Source organism: Erythrolamprus reginae, chromosome 1, assembly GCF_031021105.1.
Source record: "Erythrolamprus reginae isolate rEryReg1 chromosome 1, rEryReg1.hap1, whole genome shotgun sequence".
Classification (NCBI taxonomy): domain Eukaryota; kingdom Metazoa; phylum Chordata; class Lepidosauria; order Squamata; family Dipsadidae; genus Erythrolamprus; species Erythrolamprus reginae.
The window spans coordinates 94,956,276-94,974,043 of record NC_091950.1 but is presented as its reverse complement, the minus strand read 5'-3'; the positions used below and the strand labels follow the sequence as shown (position 1 = coordinate 94,974,043).

Sequence of the window (17,768 nt, the reverse complement as noted above, 5' to 3'; positions counted from 1 at the left end):
TTTTAGTTTATATATAGTATATACAACTGTATATACATGGGAAGGAATTTAGTTGCACATATTCATCCTTAAAGATAGATAATTTCCAATACCATGTTTCCCCCAAAATAAGACCCTGGCTTACATTTTTTGAACCCTGAAATAAGCGCTTGGCCTTATTTTGGGGGAGGTCCTATTATTTTGGGACATGTGGAGCAAGACTGGTCTCTTCTTGCTGTCTTACTTAATTTCCAGCTGTCACCCTAATCCTAACCAGAAGAAATGGCTGCGCATGCATTTAAATATTTACGGGAGGGCTTATTTTCAGGGTAGGGTTTATTTAGGGTGGAGTAGGGCTTACTTTCAGGGGATGTCTTATTTTCAGGAAAACATGGTATGTTCTCTGACATTTTACAACAAATGCCTTGTATATTTATGGAATATTTAAGCTACTAGTTCTAGCATGGCTTCTAGCCTTCATGTTGTCCGGACTCTCAAGGCATTGAAAAAGGAGGAAAAAATATTCCAGTAATTTTCTCTTGTTCATTTACTTTATTGGGTGGTGATAGGATTGGAATCCTGCATGTATTTTGTGATGCATTTAAAAAATAGATATGAGTGTTAAATCACTGAAGATTGTATTATTTCTTTGGTTTTAATTTTAATTCTTAAGACTCTTTAATTTTAAATATTATACATATCTTTTTAGAAAGATCTATTATTCAATCAATGGCCACATCATCAGTAGTCTACTAGAAATATTATATTGAATTTTCATACAATTTCTGAAGTAGAAGCTATTTAAAAATTAATGAATTTTGGTGGACCCATTCATTGGCCCCTTCTCAAAAACAATCATAAATCTTGACAAATGCAATCCAACCTGTATGTTTTGGCACCCCAAATCCAAGCCATGAAATCTTCATCTTGATTCTCCATGCTATGATTTCTGTTTCATTCATTCTATCCTTTGAACTCTTGATAGGTTCCTGTGTCCTAGGAATAGGGCAGAATTACAGAGGAAAGATTTCGGTCACCAAGTCAGGAACTGAATGTCAGTTCTGGTCCAGCAAATTTCCTCACAAAACTCAGTAAGTTCATTTATCTTTAGAAAGTTCTCTACTGTCTTTTAATTCCTAAAGGCAAATCCTAAGTCAGTTTACAGTGATAAAACCTCAGGTGAATAAGAATCTTCAGTGCCATTCATCAATTAATAAAACAAGACTATAGATACCTAGCTTAAATATACTGAAAGCCAGTTGGAAGAAAGATATATTTGTTGTGTGACTAAAACTGAACAACCAGCCTTCCAGCCCTTAAAAAATAATTCTAAATGCAAATTTAGAATTGGATTCTGAGGTTGTTTCTTCCATACTGACATTGAAACACCTCTCAGCAAAGATGGCAGTGCAGTCAGGCGGTAGGGAAAGCAAGTAGGATGCTTGGCTGCATAGCTAGAGGTATAACAAGCAGGAAGAGGGAGATTATGATCTTGCTATATAGAGTGCTGGTGAGACCACATTTGGAATACTGTGTTCAGTTCTGGAGACCTCACCTACAAAAAGATATTGACAAAATTGAAGGGGTCCAAAGACGGGCTACAAGAATGGTGGAAGGTCTTAAGCATAAAACATATCAGGAAAGACTTAATGAACTCAATCTGTATAGTCTGGAGGACAGAAGGAAAAGGGGGGACATGATCGAAACATTTAAATATATTAAAGGGTTAAATAAGGTTCAGGAGGGAATTGTTTTTAATAGGAAAGGGAACACAAGAACAAGGGGACACAATCTGAAGTTAGTTGGGGGAAAGATCAAAAGCAACATGAGAAAATGTTATTTTACTGAAAGAGTAGTAGACCCTTGGAACAAACTTCCAGCAGACATGGTTGGTAAATCCACAGTAACTGAATTTAAACATGCCTGGGATAAACATATATCCATCCTAAGATAAAATACATGAAATAGTATAAGGGCAGAATAGATGGACCATGAGGTCTTTTTCTGCCGTCAGACTTCTAGGTTTCTATGTTTTTATGGCTGTAAAGATGCAAGCTGGCACGTGTTGTGTCTTCAACATGTTCAAAGGCTAAGAAAGTTTACCTCTGTTTTCTAGGAAAAGCTGATAATTTTGCTCAACTCCTTCTCATTCCCTGCTAAATCTAGGGCAGTGGTCCTCAACCTTTCTAATGCTGTGGCCCGTGACCCCTTAATACAGTTATTCATGTTGTGCTGACCCTCAACCATAAGTCTAGCGCCAATTCTCCCAACAGAGCTTGAAGCTGATTGGCAGGAAGGTCAGAGGGACACTCCCACTGTAAATGCCTGATTGGTTGGATTGTAAAAAATATGTTCCAAGCAGTGATAGGCTCCTATGGGTACTGTCAGGTACGCAGAACCGGTAGAAAGGTTTTGGTCAGTTGCATAGAACCAGTAGAAAATTTTTGAATTTTGTTCTTTTTTTTCCCCTTCTGGGCTCTGGGTATGTTTTTCCTATTGCAATAAATGAGGTTGAGTGTGTATAGTTTTAGAAGAGCTATGCATGTGTGTGTGTATACATACAGATATAGTTTATATAGTAGATAATGTATATTTTTGTGTGTATTTATTTATTTATTTGTTTGTTTATTTATTTATTTAGGTTTGGTTTGGTTTGGTTTGGTTTGGTTTGGTTTGTATGCCGCCCCTCTCCGAAGACTCGGGGCGGCTAACAACAATAAAAAAGACAATGTAAACAAATCTAATATTAAAAATAATCTAAAAAATCCCAATTTAAAAAACCAATCATACATACAGTACAAGCATACCATGTATAAATTCTATAAGCCTAGGGGGAAGGAAAAGTCTCAATTCCCCCATGCCTGACGACAGAGGTTCGATTTAAGGAGCTTGCGAAAGGCAAGGAGGGTGGGGGCAAATCTGATATCTGGGGGGAGCTGGTTCCAGAGGGTCAGGGCCGCCACAGAGAAGGCTCTTCTTCTGGGTCCTGCCAAACGACATTGTTTAGTCGACGGGATCCGGAGAAGGCCAACTCTGTGGGACTTAACCGGTCGCTGGGATTCGTGCAGCAGAAGGTGGTCCCGGAGATATCCTGGTCCGATGCCATGAAGGGCTTTATAGGTCATAACCAACACTTTGAATTGTGACCGGAAATTGATTGGCAACCAATGCAGACTGCGGAGTGTTGGTGTAACATGGGCATACATTGGGAAGCCCATGATTGCTCTCACAACTGCATTCTGCACGATCTGAAGTTTCTGAACACTTTTCAAAGGTAGCCCAATGTAGAGAGCATTACAGTAGTTGAACCTCATATGTAATATGTATGTACACATATGGCATATATACATAGAATTAAAGAATATATTTTGAATGTTCAGTAATAGTAAGGTAAATTGTATCTCTTTGAGGCGAAGAGGGGTCAGGCACCCTAACCCAAATCTTTGACGTGAGTGACATCAAGTTGGCCACCTTTAAGCCAGTCACATGAGCTTTAAGCCACCGCCTGGTTGCATGATCATCAAGCCACTCCCACCTGGTCACACGGCTGGCAAGCCATAGCCACAAAATAATTCACACCCACAGTGTGGTAGTAAAAAATATTGCAGCCCCTTCACTGCTTCCAAGGTGCCAGAATAGAAGCTTTAGTTCCTAACACCATGGGACATTTGTCTTTTTTCATGGTCTTAGGTGTGACCCCTGTGAACCGGTGGTTCGACCCCCAAAGGGGTCCCGACCCCGAGGATGAGAACCACTGATCTAGGGTATTAGATGTCAGGGTTCATTGGAAGACGATTTGATCATTTATCTGTCTGAGGCAGAAACTGATTTTAAATCACCAGGTAGACCACAGTTAAGAGTTAATTAATTAATTAATTTTAATTAAATTAATATGCCGCCCAACTTCAATTGGAGTCTGGGTGGCTTACAAAATAACAATAATTTTAAAATGAATTAAAATATAGGTTGAATAACAACAATAATAAGAAACAATATAAACACACATTAATAATCCTTAACACCATACATACTCTCAAACATTCATGCTCCCAGGCCCACTAAAAAAGCCAGGTCTTAACAGCTTTCTGTTTATGTAACACGGGATAACACGGATCTCGAGGCAGTTAGTTCCAAAACATTGGAGCCGCCACACAGAAGGCCCTTCCCTTTGGCCCCATCGACCAGCATTGTTTGGCAAATGGGACCTGGAGAACAATGTGGGCCTTTATTGGCTGCTGAGAGGTATGAGGTAGAAGAGAGGGTCAGCTAAAGTCAGTGACTGCGAACCTATGGCATGTATGTCAAAAGGGGCACACGCGTTTTCAGTGACAAGCCAGCATTCACGAACACCCAGTAATATCTACCTATTCTTGCAAGCAAACCCTTCCCACCCCACCCCACCCCATCCTTCCATGATTTTTGGAGGTTGCACAAGAGTGGTTCAGAAGTTGTGTGGGAGGGTTGTGTTCTCTGGTGCCTTCAACAAATGTGCAAAAAAGCAGGCCATGATTTCGCATGATTTTTGGAGGCAACAGGAGAGATTTCTCTGAAACCACTTCAGTACACAGGCCTTCTGTGACCTGAAACAACCTTGGGTAGGCTGCAAGGGCCTTCAATAGAAAAAGATCATCACCTGAATGTAAGTGACATGTGATAGATAGATCCCAAGGAGTGTTTGGCTCTGTTGGAGCAATTTTGCCTTGGTGGACAGCATGAGTCAGCCTTTTTGAGTGACAGGCCTGGGCCTCTACTTCAGACCAAGCCTCAGTGCTGCTGCTGCTGAGGGCCACTGTTTGGGGTGGACTAGAGCCGGGGGAGATAAGAGCCATTCAAAAATTAATCAAACAAGACTATATTGTTTCCCTTTTAATAATTTAATTTAATTTATTCGACTTCTTAATTTATTCGACTCCCAACAATACAGAAACAGTACAATAATAAAAAGAGGTCAATTATTAATAAAAACTATAAAACCCCATTATAAACCCATAGACAGTGGTACCTCTACCTAAAAACACCTCTACTTACGAACTTTTCTAGATAAGAACCGGGTGTTCAAGATTTTTTTGCCTTTCCTCAAGAACTATTTTCCACTTACAAACCCGAGCCTCCGAAAGTGTAACTGGAAAAGGCAGGGAGAAGCCTCCGTGGAGCCTCTCTAGGAATCTCCTGGGAGGAAACAGGGCCGGAAAAGACGGGGAGAAGCTTCCGTGGGGCCTCTCTAGGAATATCCTGGGAGGAAACAAGGCCGGAAAATGCGGGGAGTAGCCTCCGAGGGGCCTCTCTATGAATATCCTGGGAGGAAACAGGGCCGGAAAATGCGGGGAGTAGCCTCCGAGGGGCCTCTCTAGGAGTATCCTGGGAAGAAACAAGGCTGGAAAATGCGGGGAGTAGCCTCCGAGGGGCCTCTCTAGGAATATCCTGGGAGGAAACAGGGCCGGAAAATGCGGGGAGTAGCCTCCGAGGGGCCTCTCTAGGAATATCCTGGGAGGAAACAGGGGCGGAAAAGGTGGGGAGTAGCCTCTGTGGGGCCTCTCTAGGAATCTCCTGGGAGGAAACAGGGCCGGAAAAGGCAGGGAGTAGCCTCCGTGGGGCCTCTCTAGGAATCTCCTGGGAAGAAACAGGGCCGGAAAAGGTGGGGAGTAGCCTCCGTGGGGCCTCTCTAGGAATCTCCTGGGAGGAAACAGGGCCGGAAAAGGCAGGGTGTAGCCCCCGTGGGGCCTCACTAGGAATCTCCTGGGAAGAAACAGGGCCTCCATCCTCCCTGTGGTTTCCCCAATTGCGCACATTATTTGCTTTTACATTGATTCCTATGGGAAAAATTGCTTCTTCTTACAAACTTTTCTACTTAAGAATCTCGTCACGGAACGAATTAAGTTCATAAGTAGAGGTACCACTTTACTAAAATATAACAGTATAAAATATACTTTTACTCAGAGTGACATATCAGCATAGCGATGTTTAGCATTTTCTCAATTTTTGGCATGCTAAGAGACCAAATGTTTTGCCAGGGCTGAATTAAGGCATAGGAAAAGAGATATGTTTTTCACATCTGTAGTACTCTTGCTCTGAATATACTTCTGGTTTCCAAAGAGTGGCTGGTTTATATTCTGCCGGGCTCTATGGTATGAGTCTCCCGAAAATTCAAGGGTACAAATTTCAGACACACACACACTTGAAAGTTCAAAAACAATGTTCTTTATCCCAAAAATTCAAAAGAAACAAAGCACCCTTTTTGTATTGCAAAGAGCACTCTTCCCAAAACAACCTGGTAGTCTGTACCATCCCCTTAATCAGTCCTTAAGTACTTAGCTAGCAGCTGTGAAGAAACGTCACAGCCCTTCTTCTCCCACAGTGAAACACACACACTTTGCTCTGCTTTGGTTTCAAAGTCGTGAAAAATCAACAAAGTCCGGAAACAGCAAGGCACAGTCCTGAAGAACAACGATCAGATAATCTTCCACAATGGCCCAAGCCAGCACACTGCTTTTTATACCAGCAGCTCTAATTACTGGAGCCCCACCCAAACACAAGTGGCCTCTCTTATCTCCTGTAATATTTCCTCAATTGGTCTCTTCTATGCATAAGTCTGCGCCTGCGTGGGTCCAAGACTTCCGCATCCGAATCAACCGAAGATAATGGAGATTGGCTTCCTGGGCTGTGTGCCAAGCCCTCCTCTTCCAAGTCACCCCCACCTTCTTCGTCCGAGGAAACGGCACTCCCTGACTCTGTCGGCAATAAAACAGGCCTATGACGTGTTGATGTTTTCCCTGCATCCACCTCCACATTCCTTGGGGCAGGAGGTGGGCCAGAGCCAACCTCAACAGTTTATACCACCCTTCTTGTAAATTCAATGCTGGGAAGGTTTCTTGTTTATTGTATAATGTGGTTGTTTTCAGGATCAATGAAACGACTCATCCAGGGGCCGATCTCACTGAAAACTACTGTAGGAACCCCGACAACAACCCCAAAGGGCCTTGGTGCTACACCCGTAATCCAGCAGTACGAGTAGAAGAATGTGCTATTCCTGTGTGTGGTGAGTCTCAGTGCTGGTACAAAAGGTAAAGTTTGATTAGGTCTCTGCCTTAATTTATATGAATTTGTGCACAATATATCCTCTAAAATCAGTTTCCATATGTGAGGGGAAGACATCCTACATGAGATCAGAGGTACATTCTGCTCAGGTATTACTTTATATAATATGGGGCTTAAACAAGGGTTGAGGGTTTTGTTGGTTGGGGTATATACAGTGATGAGCTGCCAAAATGTTTACTGCCACACTATAGGTGTGGCTTATTTTGTGGGTGTGGCTTGATGGTCATGTGACCGGGTAGGAGTGGCTTGCCAGCCATGTGACCAGGTGGGAGTGGCTTAACAATTGTGTGACTCGGGTGCTTAAAGGTCATGTGACTGGGTGGCACTGACTTACCGACCAAGATAAGTTTTCAAATAGGTGCCTGGACTCTTTTTCAGTTGATTAAGTCATATTATTTGATTAGCCACAAAAAGGACCAATGATAGGCAGCATTATTTGTTGAGGAGCACAGTAACATTTTAAGGTTTTGTAGTGAACCCACAATGCTCAGTATGATAACAGATTAGGCAAGTAGCTCAATTTTCTTTAATTGCTATAAAATGTTCAGTTCTAGATAATGATTGAAATGATTAAAGCGCTTATGGGTAAAAACATACTATTTAATTATTTCCTATTTTAAAAGTAATTAAGGATAATATTAAGGTACTAAAGAAGGAAGGACAATAAAAAAAACGATGAAGTATTCCATAAATAGTGCATAAACTTACTACTCCCACTGCATGTTCCCCCTGTGGGGCAGCAGCCCATTACTGGATATATGTTACCTTAGAAGTCAACTGTAGGGGATGCAAATGTCAACAGGGTCTGAGGCTAAGCAAGAAGTAGATATGGCCGGAATCAAAAAAGGATGCGCTTCTCACCTTATTTTTTCCCTTTGACACTTCCTTTTTTAAAAAAAAAAATATTATTCAAGATTACAAATGCAAATATCAAAAATAATAGAACTGGGAAAAATAGAAAAAGTAAAGACAGGGAAGTGCAAAGAAATAAAAAACCAAAAATAAAAAATAAGAAGAATGTCAGCATTCTAATTAGCATCCGAGAAGTAAATCAGAGCCTTCTTCCGAATTCCAATTTATTAACAGAGCCATGTTGGTTACGAACTGTAGTCAAACCGATACTAACTTTTCCTACAGTTCTTCACCGAGGTTAAAGTTCATCCCTCGTCCCCTCACCCACAAGTTCGTCACATGGACCACTCTGGTTCTCTCAGCATCTACGATCCTCCCCTGTACTTCCAGCTGGTGCTGAACAAAGGATGACCTTGAATCTCTGGAAAGAATGCTGTGGCTAGTATCTAGCAACCACCCCTCCCCAATTCCCATGGTACTATTCTACTTGTGGCAGGCCAAAGTCTCTAACTCAAAACGATGTCTTCTATGTGACAAAGAAAGGATAAAGGATGACTTCCCACTACCTCCAGATAAATGTAAAACAATTTTGGTAACTTAACACATTCTCTAATACTGTAGGTCATTTTAAAAAAAATCTCTTTTTTCCATGTCTCATATTTTATCAATAATAAATTATAAAAGATCCTTGTTCAGTCGTAATCATAATCCATTAAGAGCTACAAAAATAGTAACATAAATATTTAGTCAAATATATCCATTTTCAGTTCTAACTTATCACTTTATTTAAGAAATAAGGCAAAAGAAATATCTCCCTGTTTGCAGGCAGGTTTTCAAAGCCTCATCCTTTAATTCTGGCAAAAGAAAAAGAAATTCTGTTTATTGCTATTGGAAATGACCATATATACAATTTAAACCTGGTCAAATATTTTCATTTTGTATTTCTTCTGTTTATTTTTAAAAAACTGGATCTTTAAACCTGTCAGCCTTGCTGATTTCGTATAATTTTCTTTACCCCCCCCCCTTTTGCAACAATTTCAATAATTTAACAATATTTGTAAATCCAAAATAAAAAAAGATTTTTATTTAAATAAAAATAAATATTCTTGTAAATAAATTATTCTAATTTATTATCTGTATGTCCTTTTTAGTTATTAAGACATTAGCCGGTTTTCAACATAAATCCATTGTAACGTTGTTTCCATCTCACTTTTTAAAAATCCATTTACAAATTCATATTCAATTCAGCCTGTCTTTGTTTTAACCAGTAAAATCTTTTCTTCTGTATCCTCTCTTCAATATATTTTTACAGTATCAGTCTCGTAAATAATTTCTGAGTATAAACAACATAGAAACATAGAAGACTGATGGCAGAAAAAGACCTCATGGTCCATCTAGTCTGCCCTTATACTATTTCCTGTATTTTATCTTACAATGGATATATGTTTATCCCAGGCATGTTTAAATTCAGTTACTGTGGATTTACCAACCACATCTGCTGGAAGTTTGTTCCAAGGATCTACTACTCTTCCAGCAGACGTACCATAATTCCTTCTGTAGTCAATTAGTATAGCTCCATTGTATTTATGGGTTTCTTCTGCTTAGTTCTTTCTGGTTTCTGCTGCTCAACTTTCAAAGTTCTCTTTAATGATAAAGGTATGATATATTAATATCATATATTAATCAGCCATACTTTGCCACAGGTTTTCTTAGTTAATTTTAAAAAAAATTCATATTATTTTAAACTGAAAATAATATGAATAATATACTAAAAAACTTTAATCACTTTCTAGAAAATATTCTTTCAAGCCCACCTAGTCTTTGAGCCTTTCCAAAATCTACATTTTAGTCCATTTTACTATTTTCCCAAAATTAAAGTTTTTTTAAAAAAAAAAATCTTTAAACTGTTGTGGTTGGCTCTGGCCCAGCTCCTGCCCCAGGGAATGGGGAGGTGGATGCAGGGGAAAATTCAACATGTCACAGGCCTGTGTTATTGCCGACAGAATGAGGTCAGAGTTTAGTTTCCTCGGACGAAGAAGAAGGTGGGAGTGACTCGGCAGAGGGGGACTTGGCACACAGCCCAGGCAGTCAATCTCCCTTATCTTCCCTTGATTCAGATGATGACATTTTGGACCCACGCAAGCACAGAATTATGCGTAGAAGAGACCAAGTAAGAACATATTATAGGAAATAAGTGAGGCCACCTGTGTTTGGGTGGGGCTCCAGTAATTAGGGCTGCTGCGATAAGTAGCAGCATGTGGGTTTGGCCGTTGTGGAAGAATATCTGATCGGAGTTCGTCAGGAATCCTGTGTTTTCTGGACTTTGTTGCTTTTTCACATTGTGGAAAACAAAGCAGAGCAATGTGTGTGTGTGTGTCTCACTTTGTTGGAAGAAGAAGGGGTGTGAAGTTTCTTCACAGCTGCTAGCTAAGTACTTAATGACTGCTTAAGGGAAATTGTACAGACTACCTGGTTGTTTTGGGAAGAGTGCTCTTTGCAATACAAAAAAGTGCTTAGTTTATTTTGAATTTTGTGATAAAGAACATTGTTTTGAATTTTCAAACGTGTGTGTGTCTGAAATTTGTACCCTTGAATTTTCGGGAGGCTCCTATCAGAGAGCCTGGCAGAACATAAACCAGGGTTACTCAAACTTGGCAACTTTAAGATTTGTGGACTTCAGCTCCCAGAACTCCTAGAATAGCTGGCTGGAGAGTTCTGGGAGTTGAAATCCACAAGTCTTAATGTTGCCAAGTTTGAATATCTTAATATTCAGAAACTCAACAGCAAGCAACTTCCTAGAGAGGAAGCCAGGGTCCAGGGGCATTGTTATTTTTTGCACATGTGTACGCCCGCTCATACGCATGTTCACACACACGTCCCCTGGTGCAATTCTGCTTCCGCGCATGCCCAATAGTTATGATCAGCCTGAAACACAGTTGAGGAGCTGATCAGCTGTGCTTTGGGTGAAGGAATAAATGTAAGTATAAGCAGTGGAGGAAAAAACTTCCAAACAGTAAAAAAATCAGAAAAATATTCCCCCCAAAAGATGATGTGGCCCACAGACTGTTGTGGTTCAGCCTGAGCCAGATCAAAGACCAGCTGCGTCTCTGCTGGCTCCATGCCCGGGGGAGGCTGAGAGCGGAGAGGAGAGTTCTTGGCAGTCAGACAGTGCAGATAGCAGTCACGAAAGTGAAGGTGATGCAAGGCCTGGGAGCCCTGGGGACGGACTATCTCAAGCAAGTAGCTGTGATTCCCTGGAGTGCCTGGATGATGAAGCACAAGCTATCATTAGTATGCGGCAGAGACGCATAGCTCAAAGGAGAGATCAACTGCGTAGATATTATCAGCGTTGAATGAGGAACACCAGGGGGTTGGGTGTGGTCCTCATTAGCAGGGAAGGGTTTATAAGGCATGAGAACCATTCCGGCAGCGTGGAGTGTTATCAAAGGGGAGTTGGTGTTATCTGCATTTTCTCTCAGCGTTTTTGTTCCTGGCTCATGGCCCAGCAGTCTTGAAGACTGGTGGGAGGTGTGTGTGTCTGTTAGCTCAACAGCCTCGTCTGGCATTAAGGATCCTGTGTTTCTGTATGAACAATTGCCTTCGTGTATCTACAGTAAGACCTCACCTATCGCGGGTGTTACGTTCCAGACCCGGCTGCGATAGGTGAAATCCGCGATGGGGAATTTATCGACTGATAGTACTTATTTAAGTATTTATATTGTAATTGTTTGGTAAGTTTTCATTGTTTTAAGTGTTTATAAACCCTTCCCACACTTTTACAAAATACATATCACAGTAGTACAGATATAATATAACTTAAAACTAATAAAAATAATAAAAAACAATAAAGCAACAACATTCTCTCTCTCTCTCATACGTATACGCAGTCTCTCTCTCTCTCATATATCCTAAGAAATATATCTTGAAAACCCGCGATGAAGTGAAGCCGCGGTAGGTGAAGCGCGATATAGCGAGGGACTACTGTATTTGGAGTTCCAGTGTTTTCCTGATCTGTAAAGACATTTTCTGTTGGCTTCTTTTCTCTTTACCATTATAAAACTGTTTGGATTCAACTGGTGTGTCTGGCTTATCTTTTTGGGTTGGTCATAGCTGCCGGAGTGACCCAGACAGAACACAGACCGGCATCAACTAACCTGGATCCCTGATGCCATGGTGACGTCAACAATGGGTCGCTACTGGTTCAGGCAATCCAGTCTGAACTGGGAGAAATTCACCCCTGCCAGGGTCTGTTTTGAAGATGTCGAACCATGGCTAAGGGAATTTCCACTCTCATTCCTAGATCTCTGGAGATTATTATTTACAATCTATTTACTGGCAGACTATATGAAACAAACTTGTGGATGATCCAAGTCCTTTCCTTAATTCAGAGGCGAATTCCATGGAGCTGATCCACTCACCTGTTTGTCTTATTACTGCAATTGTAAACTCCTCAGGCCACACTTGCTTCCGTGAAAGTCTTCCCCCTCCCTAAGACACTTTCAATTTTCTTCAATTTCCTCTTTCTGATTCCCCCCCCCCCACAATATACTCCACCCCTTCCTGAATAGCAGTTAGGATAAATCACTCTCACTAGAAGTCTGATGACATATCAAGAGGCCCTATCCATTAATTGCTTTCACACTACTTTTGGAATTAGGAGGCAAACATCTGCTTGACATTAGACTATAATCCACACAATCGTGCAATCACAGGTTGGTCATTTTTAGGCTTATCGTTGAGATTCAGAACCAACCTTTGACTGGCATCCTGCGCAAATCATGGCCTTCTTCCCTTTAACTTCTCTCCATGGACCAGAATGCAACTATCATGTCTCCCCCAACTTTATCAAAATGAACACAGGTTCTTTCAGCTCAGAATTCAGACTAAGGTAAATACTTGATGTAAAGTAACAGTAAAGTAACATGTAAACATGTAAACAGTAAAGTAACATGTAAAGTGTCCAGAAGAGATATTCACTCCTCTACCCGTAACAGAACACCCTACGGAACTAGACTTACAATCCTGGGTCTAGAAAGCTTAGAACTAAGACGCTTCAAACATGGTCTAAGTATTGCCCACAAGATGTGCTGCAACGTCCTGCCTGTCAAAGATTACTTCAGCTTCAACCACAGCAACACAAGAGCCCACAACAGATTCAAGCTTAATATTAATCGCTCCAAACTTGACTGTAAAAAATACGACTTTAGTAATCGAGTTGTCGAAGCGTGGAATTCACTACCAGACTCTGTAGTATCATCCCCTAACCCCCAACACTTTACCTTAGACTATCCATGGTTGACCTCACCAAGTTCCTAAGAGGTCAGTAAGGGGCGTACATAAGTGCACCAGAGTGCCTACCACCCCCTGTCCTATTGTCTCTCCTATATCTCCTATATCTTCTCTTCTATACCTATATCTTTTTCTGCTATTTATTTATTTATTTATTAGATTTGTATGCCGCCCCTCTCTGCAGACTCGGGGCAGCTCACAACAGCAATAAAAACAATACATAATGACAAATCTAATAATTAGAATCTAAAATAACAATTATATATATAAAAATCTAAAAAGAAACCCCAGTATATAAAACATACATACAGTCATATTATGCATAGAGATTACATAGGCAAGGGGAAAGAGCCTCAGTTCCCCCAAGCTTCATGACAGACATGGGTTTTGAGGAGTTTACAAAAGGCAAGGAGGGTGGGGGCAGTTCTAATCTCCGGGGGGAGCTGATTCCAGAGGGTCGGAGCCGCCACAGAGAAGGCTCTTCCCCTGGGTCCCGCCAGACGGCATTGTTTAGTCGACGGGACCCGGAAAAGACCAACTCTGTGGGACCTAACCAGTCACTGGGATTCGTGCAGCAGAAGGCGGTCTCTCAGATAACCTGGTCCGGTGCCATGAAGGGCTTTATAGGTCATAACCAACACTTTGAATTGTGATCGGAAACTGATCGGCAACCAGTGCAGACTGTGGAGTGTTGGTGTGACATGGGCATACCTAGGGAAGCCCATGATTGCTCTTGCAGCTGCATTCTGCACAATCTGAAGTTTCCAAACACTTTTCAAAGGTAGCCCCATGTAGAGAGCGTTGCAGTAGTCGAACCTTTAGGTGATGAGGGCATGAGTGACTGTGAGCAGCGACTTCCGGTCCAGATAGGGCCGCAACTGGTGCACCAGGCGAACCTGGGCAAACACCCCCCTCGCCACAGCTGAAAGATGTTTCTCTAATGTGAGCTGTGTTATAGTTATATTTTACTCCTTTATTTTCTCCTCTATTTTCCCTTTAATACATTCTACCTTATTATATCCTCTATAACCCTCATTGTGTACTATTGTGTATTGGACAAAACAAATAAAATAAAATGAGTGACGTCTATAGTATGAAGCAAAACCACTACATTCAGGTCCTGCATGTCTATGTCAGGGAAAACAGATGCTGTGACTGTTTTTCTGTCAGCTTTGAATTGCTATTTCATCAATGCTCACGGTCATCTTGCTCTTCCTTTTAGGAGAGAACAGGACAACAGTTCCCCTTTCTCCAACGCGTCCTCATTTGCCAGAGCCAAGGCAGGATGAAGAATGCGTAGCTGAGGAAGGGTTGCTCTATACCGGGACTCTTTCTGTCACAGTGTCTGGAGACCAGTGCTTGCCATGGGCGTCAGAAAAAGTAAGACAGTTGAGCGATAGAAAAAACTTTCTGGACGGAGTGCCCCTGGTGGAGAATTACTGCCGCAACCCTGACCATGATGACGAAGGGGTCTGGTGCTACGTAGACCACCCAAACATGACCTACAATTATTGCAACTTGAACTACTGTGGTGAGGAACAAACTTCTATTTCCGTGGTCACTGAAGTATCCAGGAGGGCATGCTGGTATTGAGCAGAGGACAGTTTTGAGGTTCTACAGTGGAATTATGGTTTCCCATTTCCCATCCATTGCTGAGGACAAAAAGCCCTCAGATGAGTCCCCACCAAATCCAGGAACCTGTTGGATCCCAGTAGCATGGCAGCAGACTGGTCCCCCCCAATAATAATAATAATAATAATAATTATTATTATTATTATTATTATTTATTTATTTTTAATAATAAAATAAGTTTAAATAATAAATAATAAAATTATTTATTATTATTATTATTATAGTAGTACCTCTAGATACGAGTATAATTCATTCCAGAAGGGAGCTTGTATGTCGAGCAACTCGTATCTGGAACAAATGGCTTTAGACTTTGTTTTTCCCCTCCGAGATAACCAAAAGCAAGGATTCCTGCGCCACCTAGTGGACGCTCGGCTCGTATCCCGAATTTGAGCTCGAGTTTGGAACAGAAATTTCTCTCCCCTCGTGGTTCGTATCTTGGAATACTCGCATGTGGAGCAGCTCGTATCTAGAGGTACTACTGTATTATTATTATTATTATTATTATTAATTAGATTTGTATGCCGCCCCTCTCCGAAGACTCGGGGCGGCCCACAACAATAATAAAAACAATATTATAGTAGAACAAATCAAATATTAAAAAACATATAAAACCCTATCATTATTTAAAAAACCAAACAACACATTCATACCAAACATAAAACAGAGTATAAAAGAGCCTGGGGGAAAGGTGTCTCAACTCCCCCATGCCTGGCGGTATAAGTGAGTCTTGAGTAGTTTACGAAAGACAGGGAGGGTGGGGGCAATTCTAATCTCCGGGGGGAGTTGATTCCAGGGGGCTGGGGCCACCACAGAGAAGGCTCTTCCCCTGGGGCCCGCCAAACAACATTGTTTAGTCTACGGGACTCGGAGAAGGCCAACTCTGTGGGACCTTATCGGTCGCTGGGATTCGTGCGGTAGCAGGCAGTTCCGGAGGTACTCTGGTCCAATGGCATGTAGGGCTTTAAAGGTCATAACCAACACTTAGGGCCTCCATACGGCCTCCTGATATGTCATCAGAAATGCTCTAGTGCACTGATAGAGAAATCACAATGTTTTAAACGAAATCACTTCTTTGTATTTTCCTGTCCCTCTTCTATTTCAGATGGCAGTCTAAGTTACGTCGATGATCTTGCTGGGGAAGAAATAGGAGGACGAACTACTATTCAGCAACATGAAACTTTCTTTGATCCCAAGACATTTGGGGAAGGCGAAGCAGGTGAGGAAAGGAATCAATTAAAGAAAGAACAGCGAAATTAATATGGGGTTAGCACAGAGATACGTAATATTTTATAGCCTAGAGCAGTGTTTCCCAACCTTGGCAACATGAAGATATTTGGACTTCAACTCCCAACTTCGCTGGCTGGGGAATTTTGGGAGGTGAAGTCCAAATATCTTCAAGTTGCCAAGGTTGGGAAACACTGGCCTAGAGGCTATATTTTTGAATGGCATACCAAGGTCTAGATTTAATAATTGCAATTCTGCCCCAAGCCTAAATGACCTAAATGGGGAAATCATCTTAAAATATTTTATACAAACGTAAAGACATATAAAATGTATATAAAGGTAGCCTGTAGTTGTAATCAGGTGACTTGTTTATGGGCATTTTCATTTTTCCTCCAAAGTCTTATCACTGGTACCTGCCCATTGTCCAATATGAGGTGGGCAGGGCTTATCTGGGAAATAAACTTGATTTGCTATGAAAAATAAGAATTCTAGGAAGTCAGTAATTAAGTCTGTCTCTTTTAATTCCACCTTTTGGGCATATCCAAACATTTTGCATGTTTCATTCAGGTTGTACCAGCCTGAATTTATTTTCTCAACATAGCTGTGTAGACTCTGAGTCATTAAGGAGGCTAATGAATGGTGCTGTCATAATAGCTAATTTTGGGATTAAATTAAGTGCAGCAAATAAAAAGTAGCCCTGATTGAAAGAGAGTCCTGCTCAGCCAGTGCTGTCCTTCAAAATGACCCACTGACATACTGCACACAGGATACCAGATTATTCAAAACACTTTGTTGATACCCATGATAGTGGTTGAGGTTGGTAGAAGAGAGGACCAATCTTCCCTAAGGCAGGAGTTTTCCACCTTCTCTGGGCATAATAAAGGCAACATCCATGTTGATTGGGAAAAATTCTTATGCCAGAAGCTACTCCTCACTGTCATTTCTTCTTAGCAGAATTTGGGCTTATGAAAGGCAGGACCCCTTGTGAACTAATCAATCACATGTGGATGGGGCTGTAGAACGCCTCTACTTAAGAACTTTTCTAGATAAGAACCAGGCGTTCAAGATTTTTTTTCCTCTTCTAAAGAACCATTTTCTACTTAAGAACCCGAGCCCGGAAAAAATTCCCAGGAAATTTGAGAGCGGCACGAAGGCCCGGCCAGTTTCCTGCCATTCCCCCTGGGTATCTCTCTCTGGCGCAGTGTACGGGAGGCAGCCTCGCGCTGGGTGTATGGGAGGCGCCGCCTCAGAGTTCCTCTGTTTTTAAATTAAGCCTTAAAGTTTTGGATTTTTTTGATTCCCCTCACCTCACCTTCTTCCTTCAGCAGCAACTATCCTCCTCCTCTTCTTCCGCCTCTTCTTCCCACCCAAATTCCCAGCTTTTATTTCTTTCCTAATGGTTTTGCACGCATTATTTGCTTTTACACTGATGGGAAAATTTCTTCTACTTACAAACTTTTCTACTTAAGAACTTGGTCACGGAACGAATTAAGTTCTTAAGTAGAGGTACCACTGTATTTCCAGATTGTGGCGTCCGTCCTCTGTTTGAGAAAAAGCAAATCTCTGACAACACAGAGAATGAGCTACTGGAGTCCTATTTGGATGGCCGAATTGTGAAGGGGGGAGATGCGGAAGTGGGCAGTGCTCCATGGTAAGTCTGGTTGTGGGAATGAGATGGAATGGGGAGCGTTTGGTTA

General features: G+C 41.5%; 1 protein-coding gene across 6 annotated transcripts in view; it reads left to right on the top strand.

The window, feature by feature from the left end:
• F2 (coagulation factor II, thrombin) overlaps positions 1–17,768 on the top strand; it is a 63,680-nt gene that overhangs the window by 37,370 nt on the left and 8,542 nt on the right. For all 6 annotated transcript variants that reach the window (XM_070760075.1, XM_070760083.1, XM_070760091.1 and 3 more), the window contains 5 exons: positions 965–1,070; positions 6,879–7,015; positions 14,438–14,746; positions 15,950–16,063; positions 17,596–17,722. In XM_070760075.1, the coding sequence (XP_070616176.1) occupies positions 965–1,070; positions 6,879–7,015; positions 14,438–14,746; positions 15,950–16,063; positions 17,596–17,722 (793 nt within the window). The remainder of the gene's footprint in view (positions 1–964; positions 1,071–6,878; positions 7,016–14,437; positions 14,747–15,949; positions 16,064–17,595; positions 17,723–17,768) is intronic.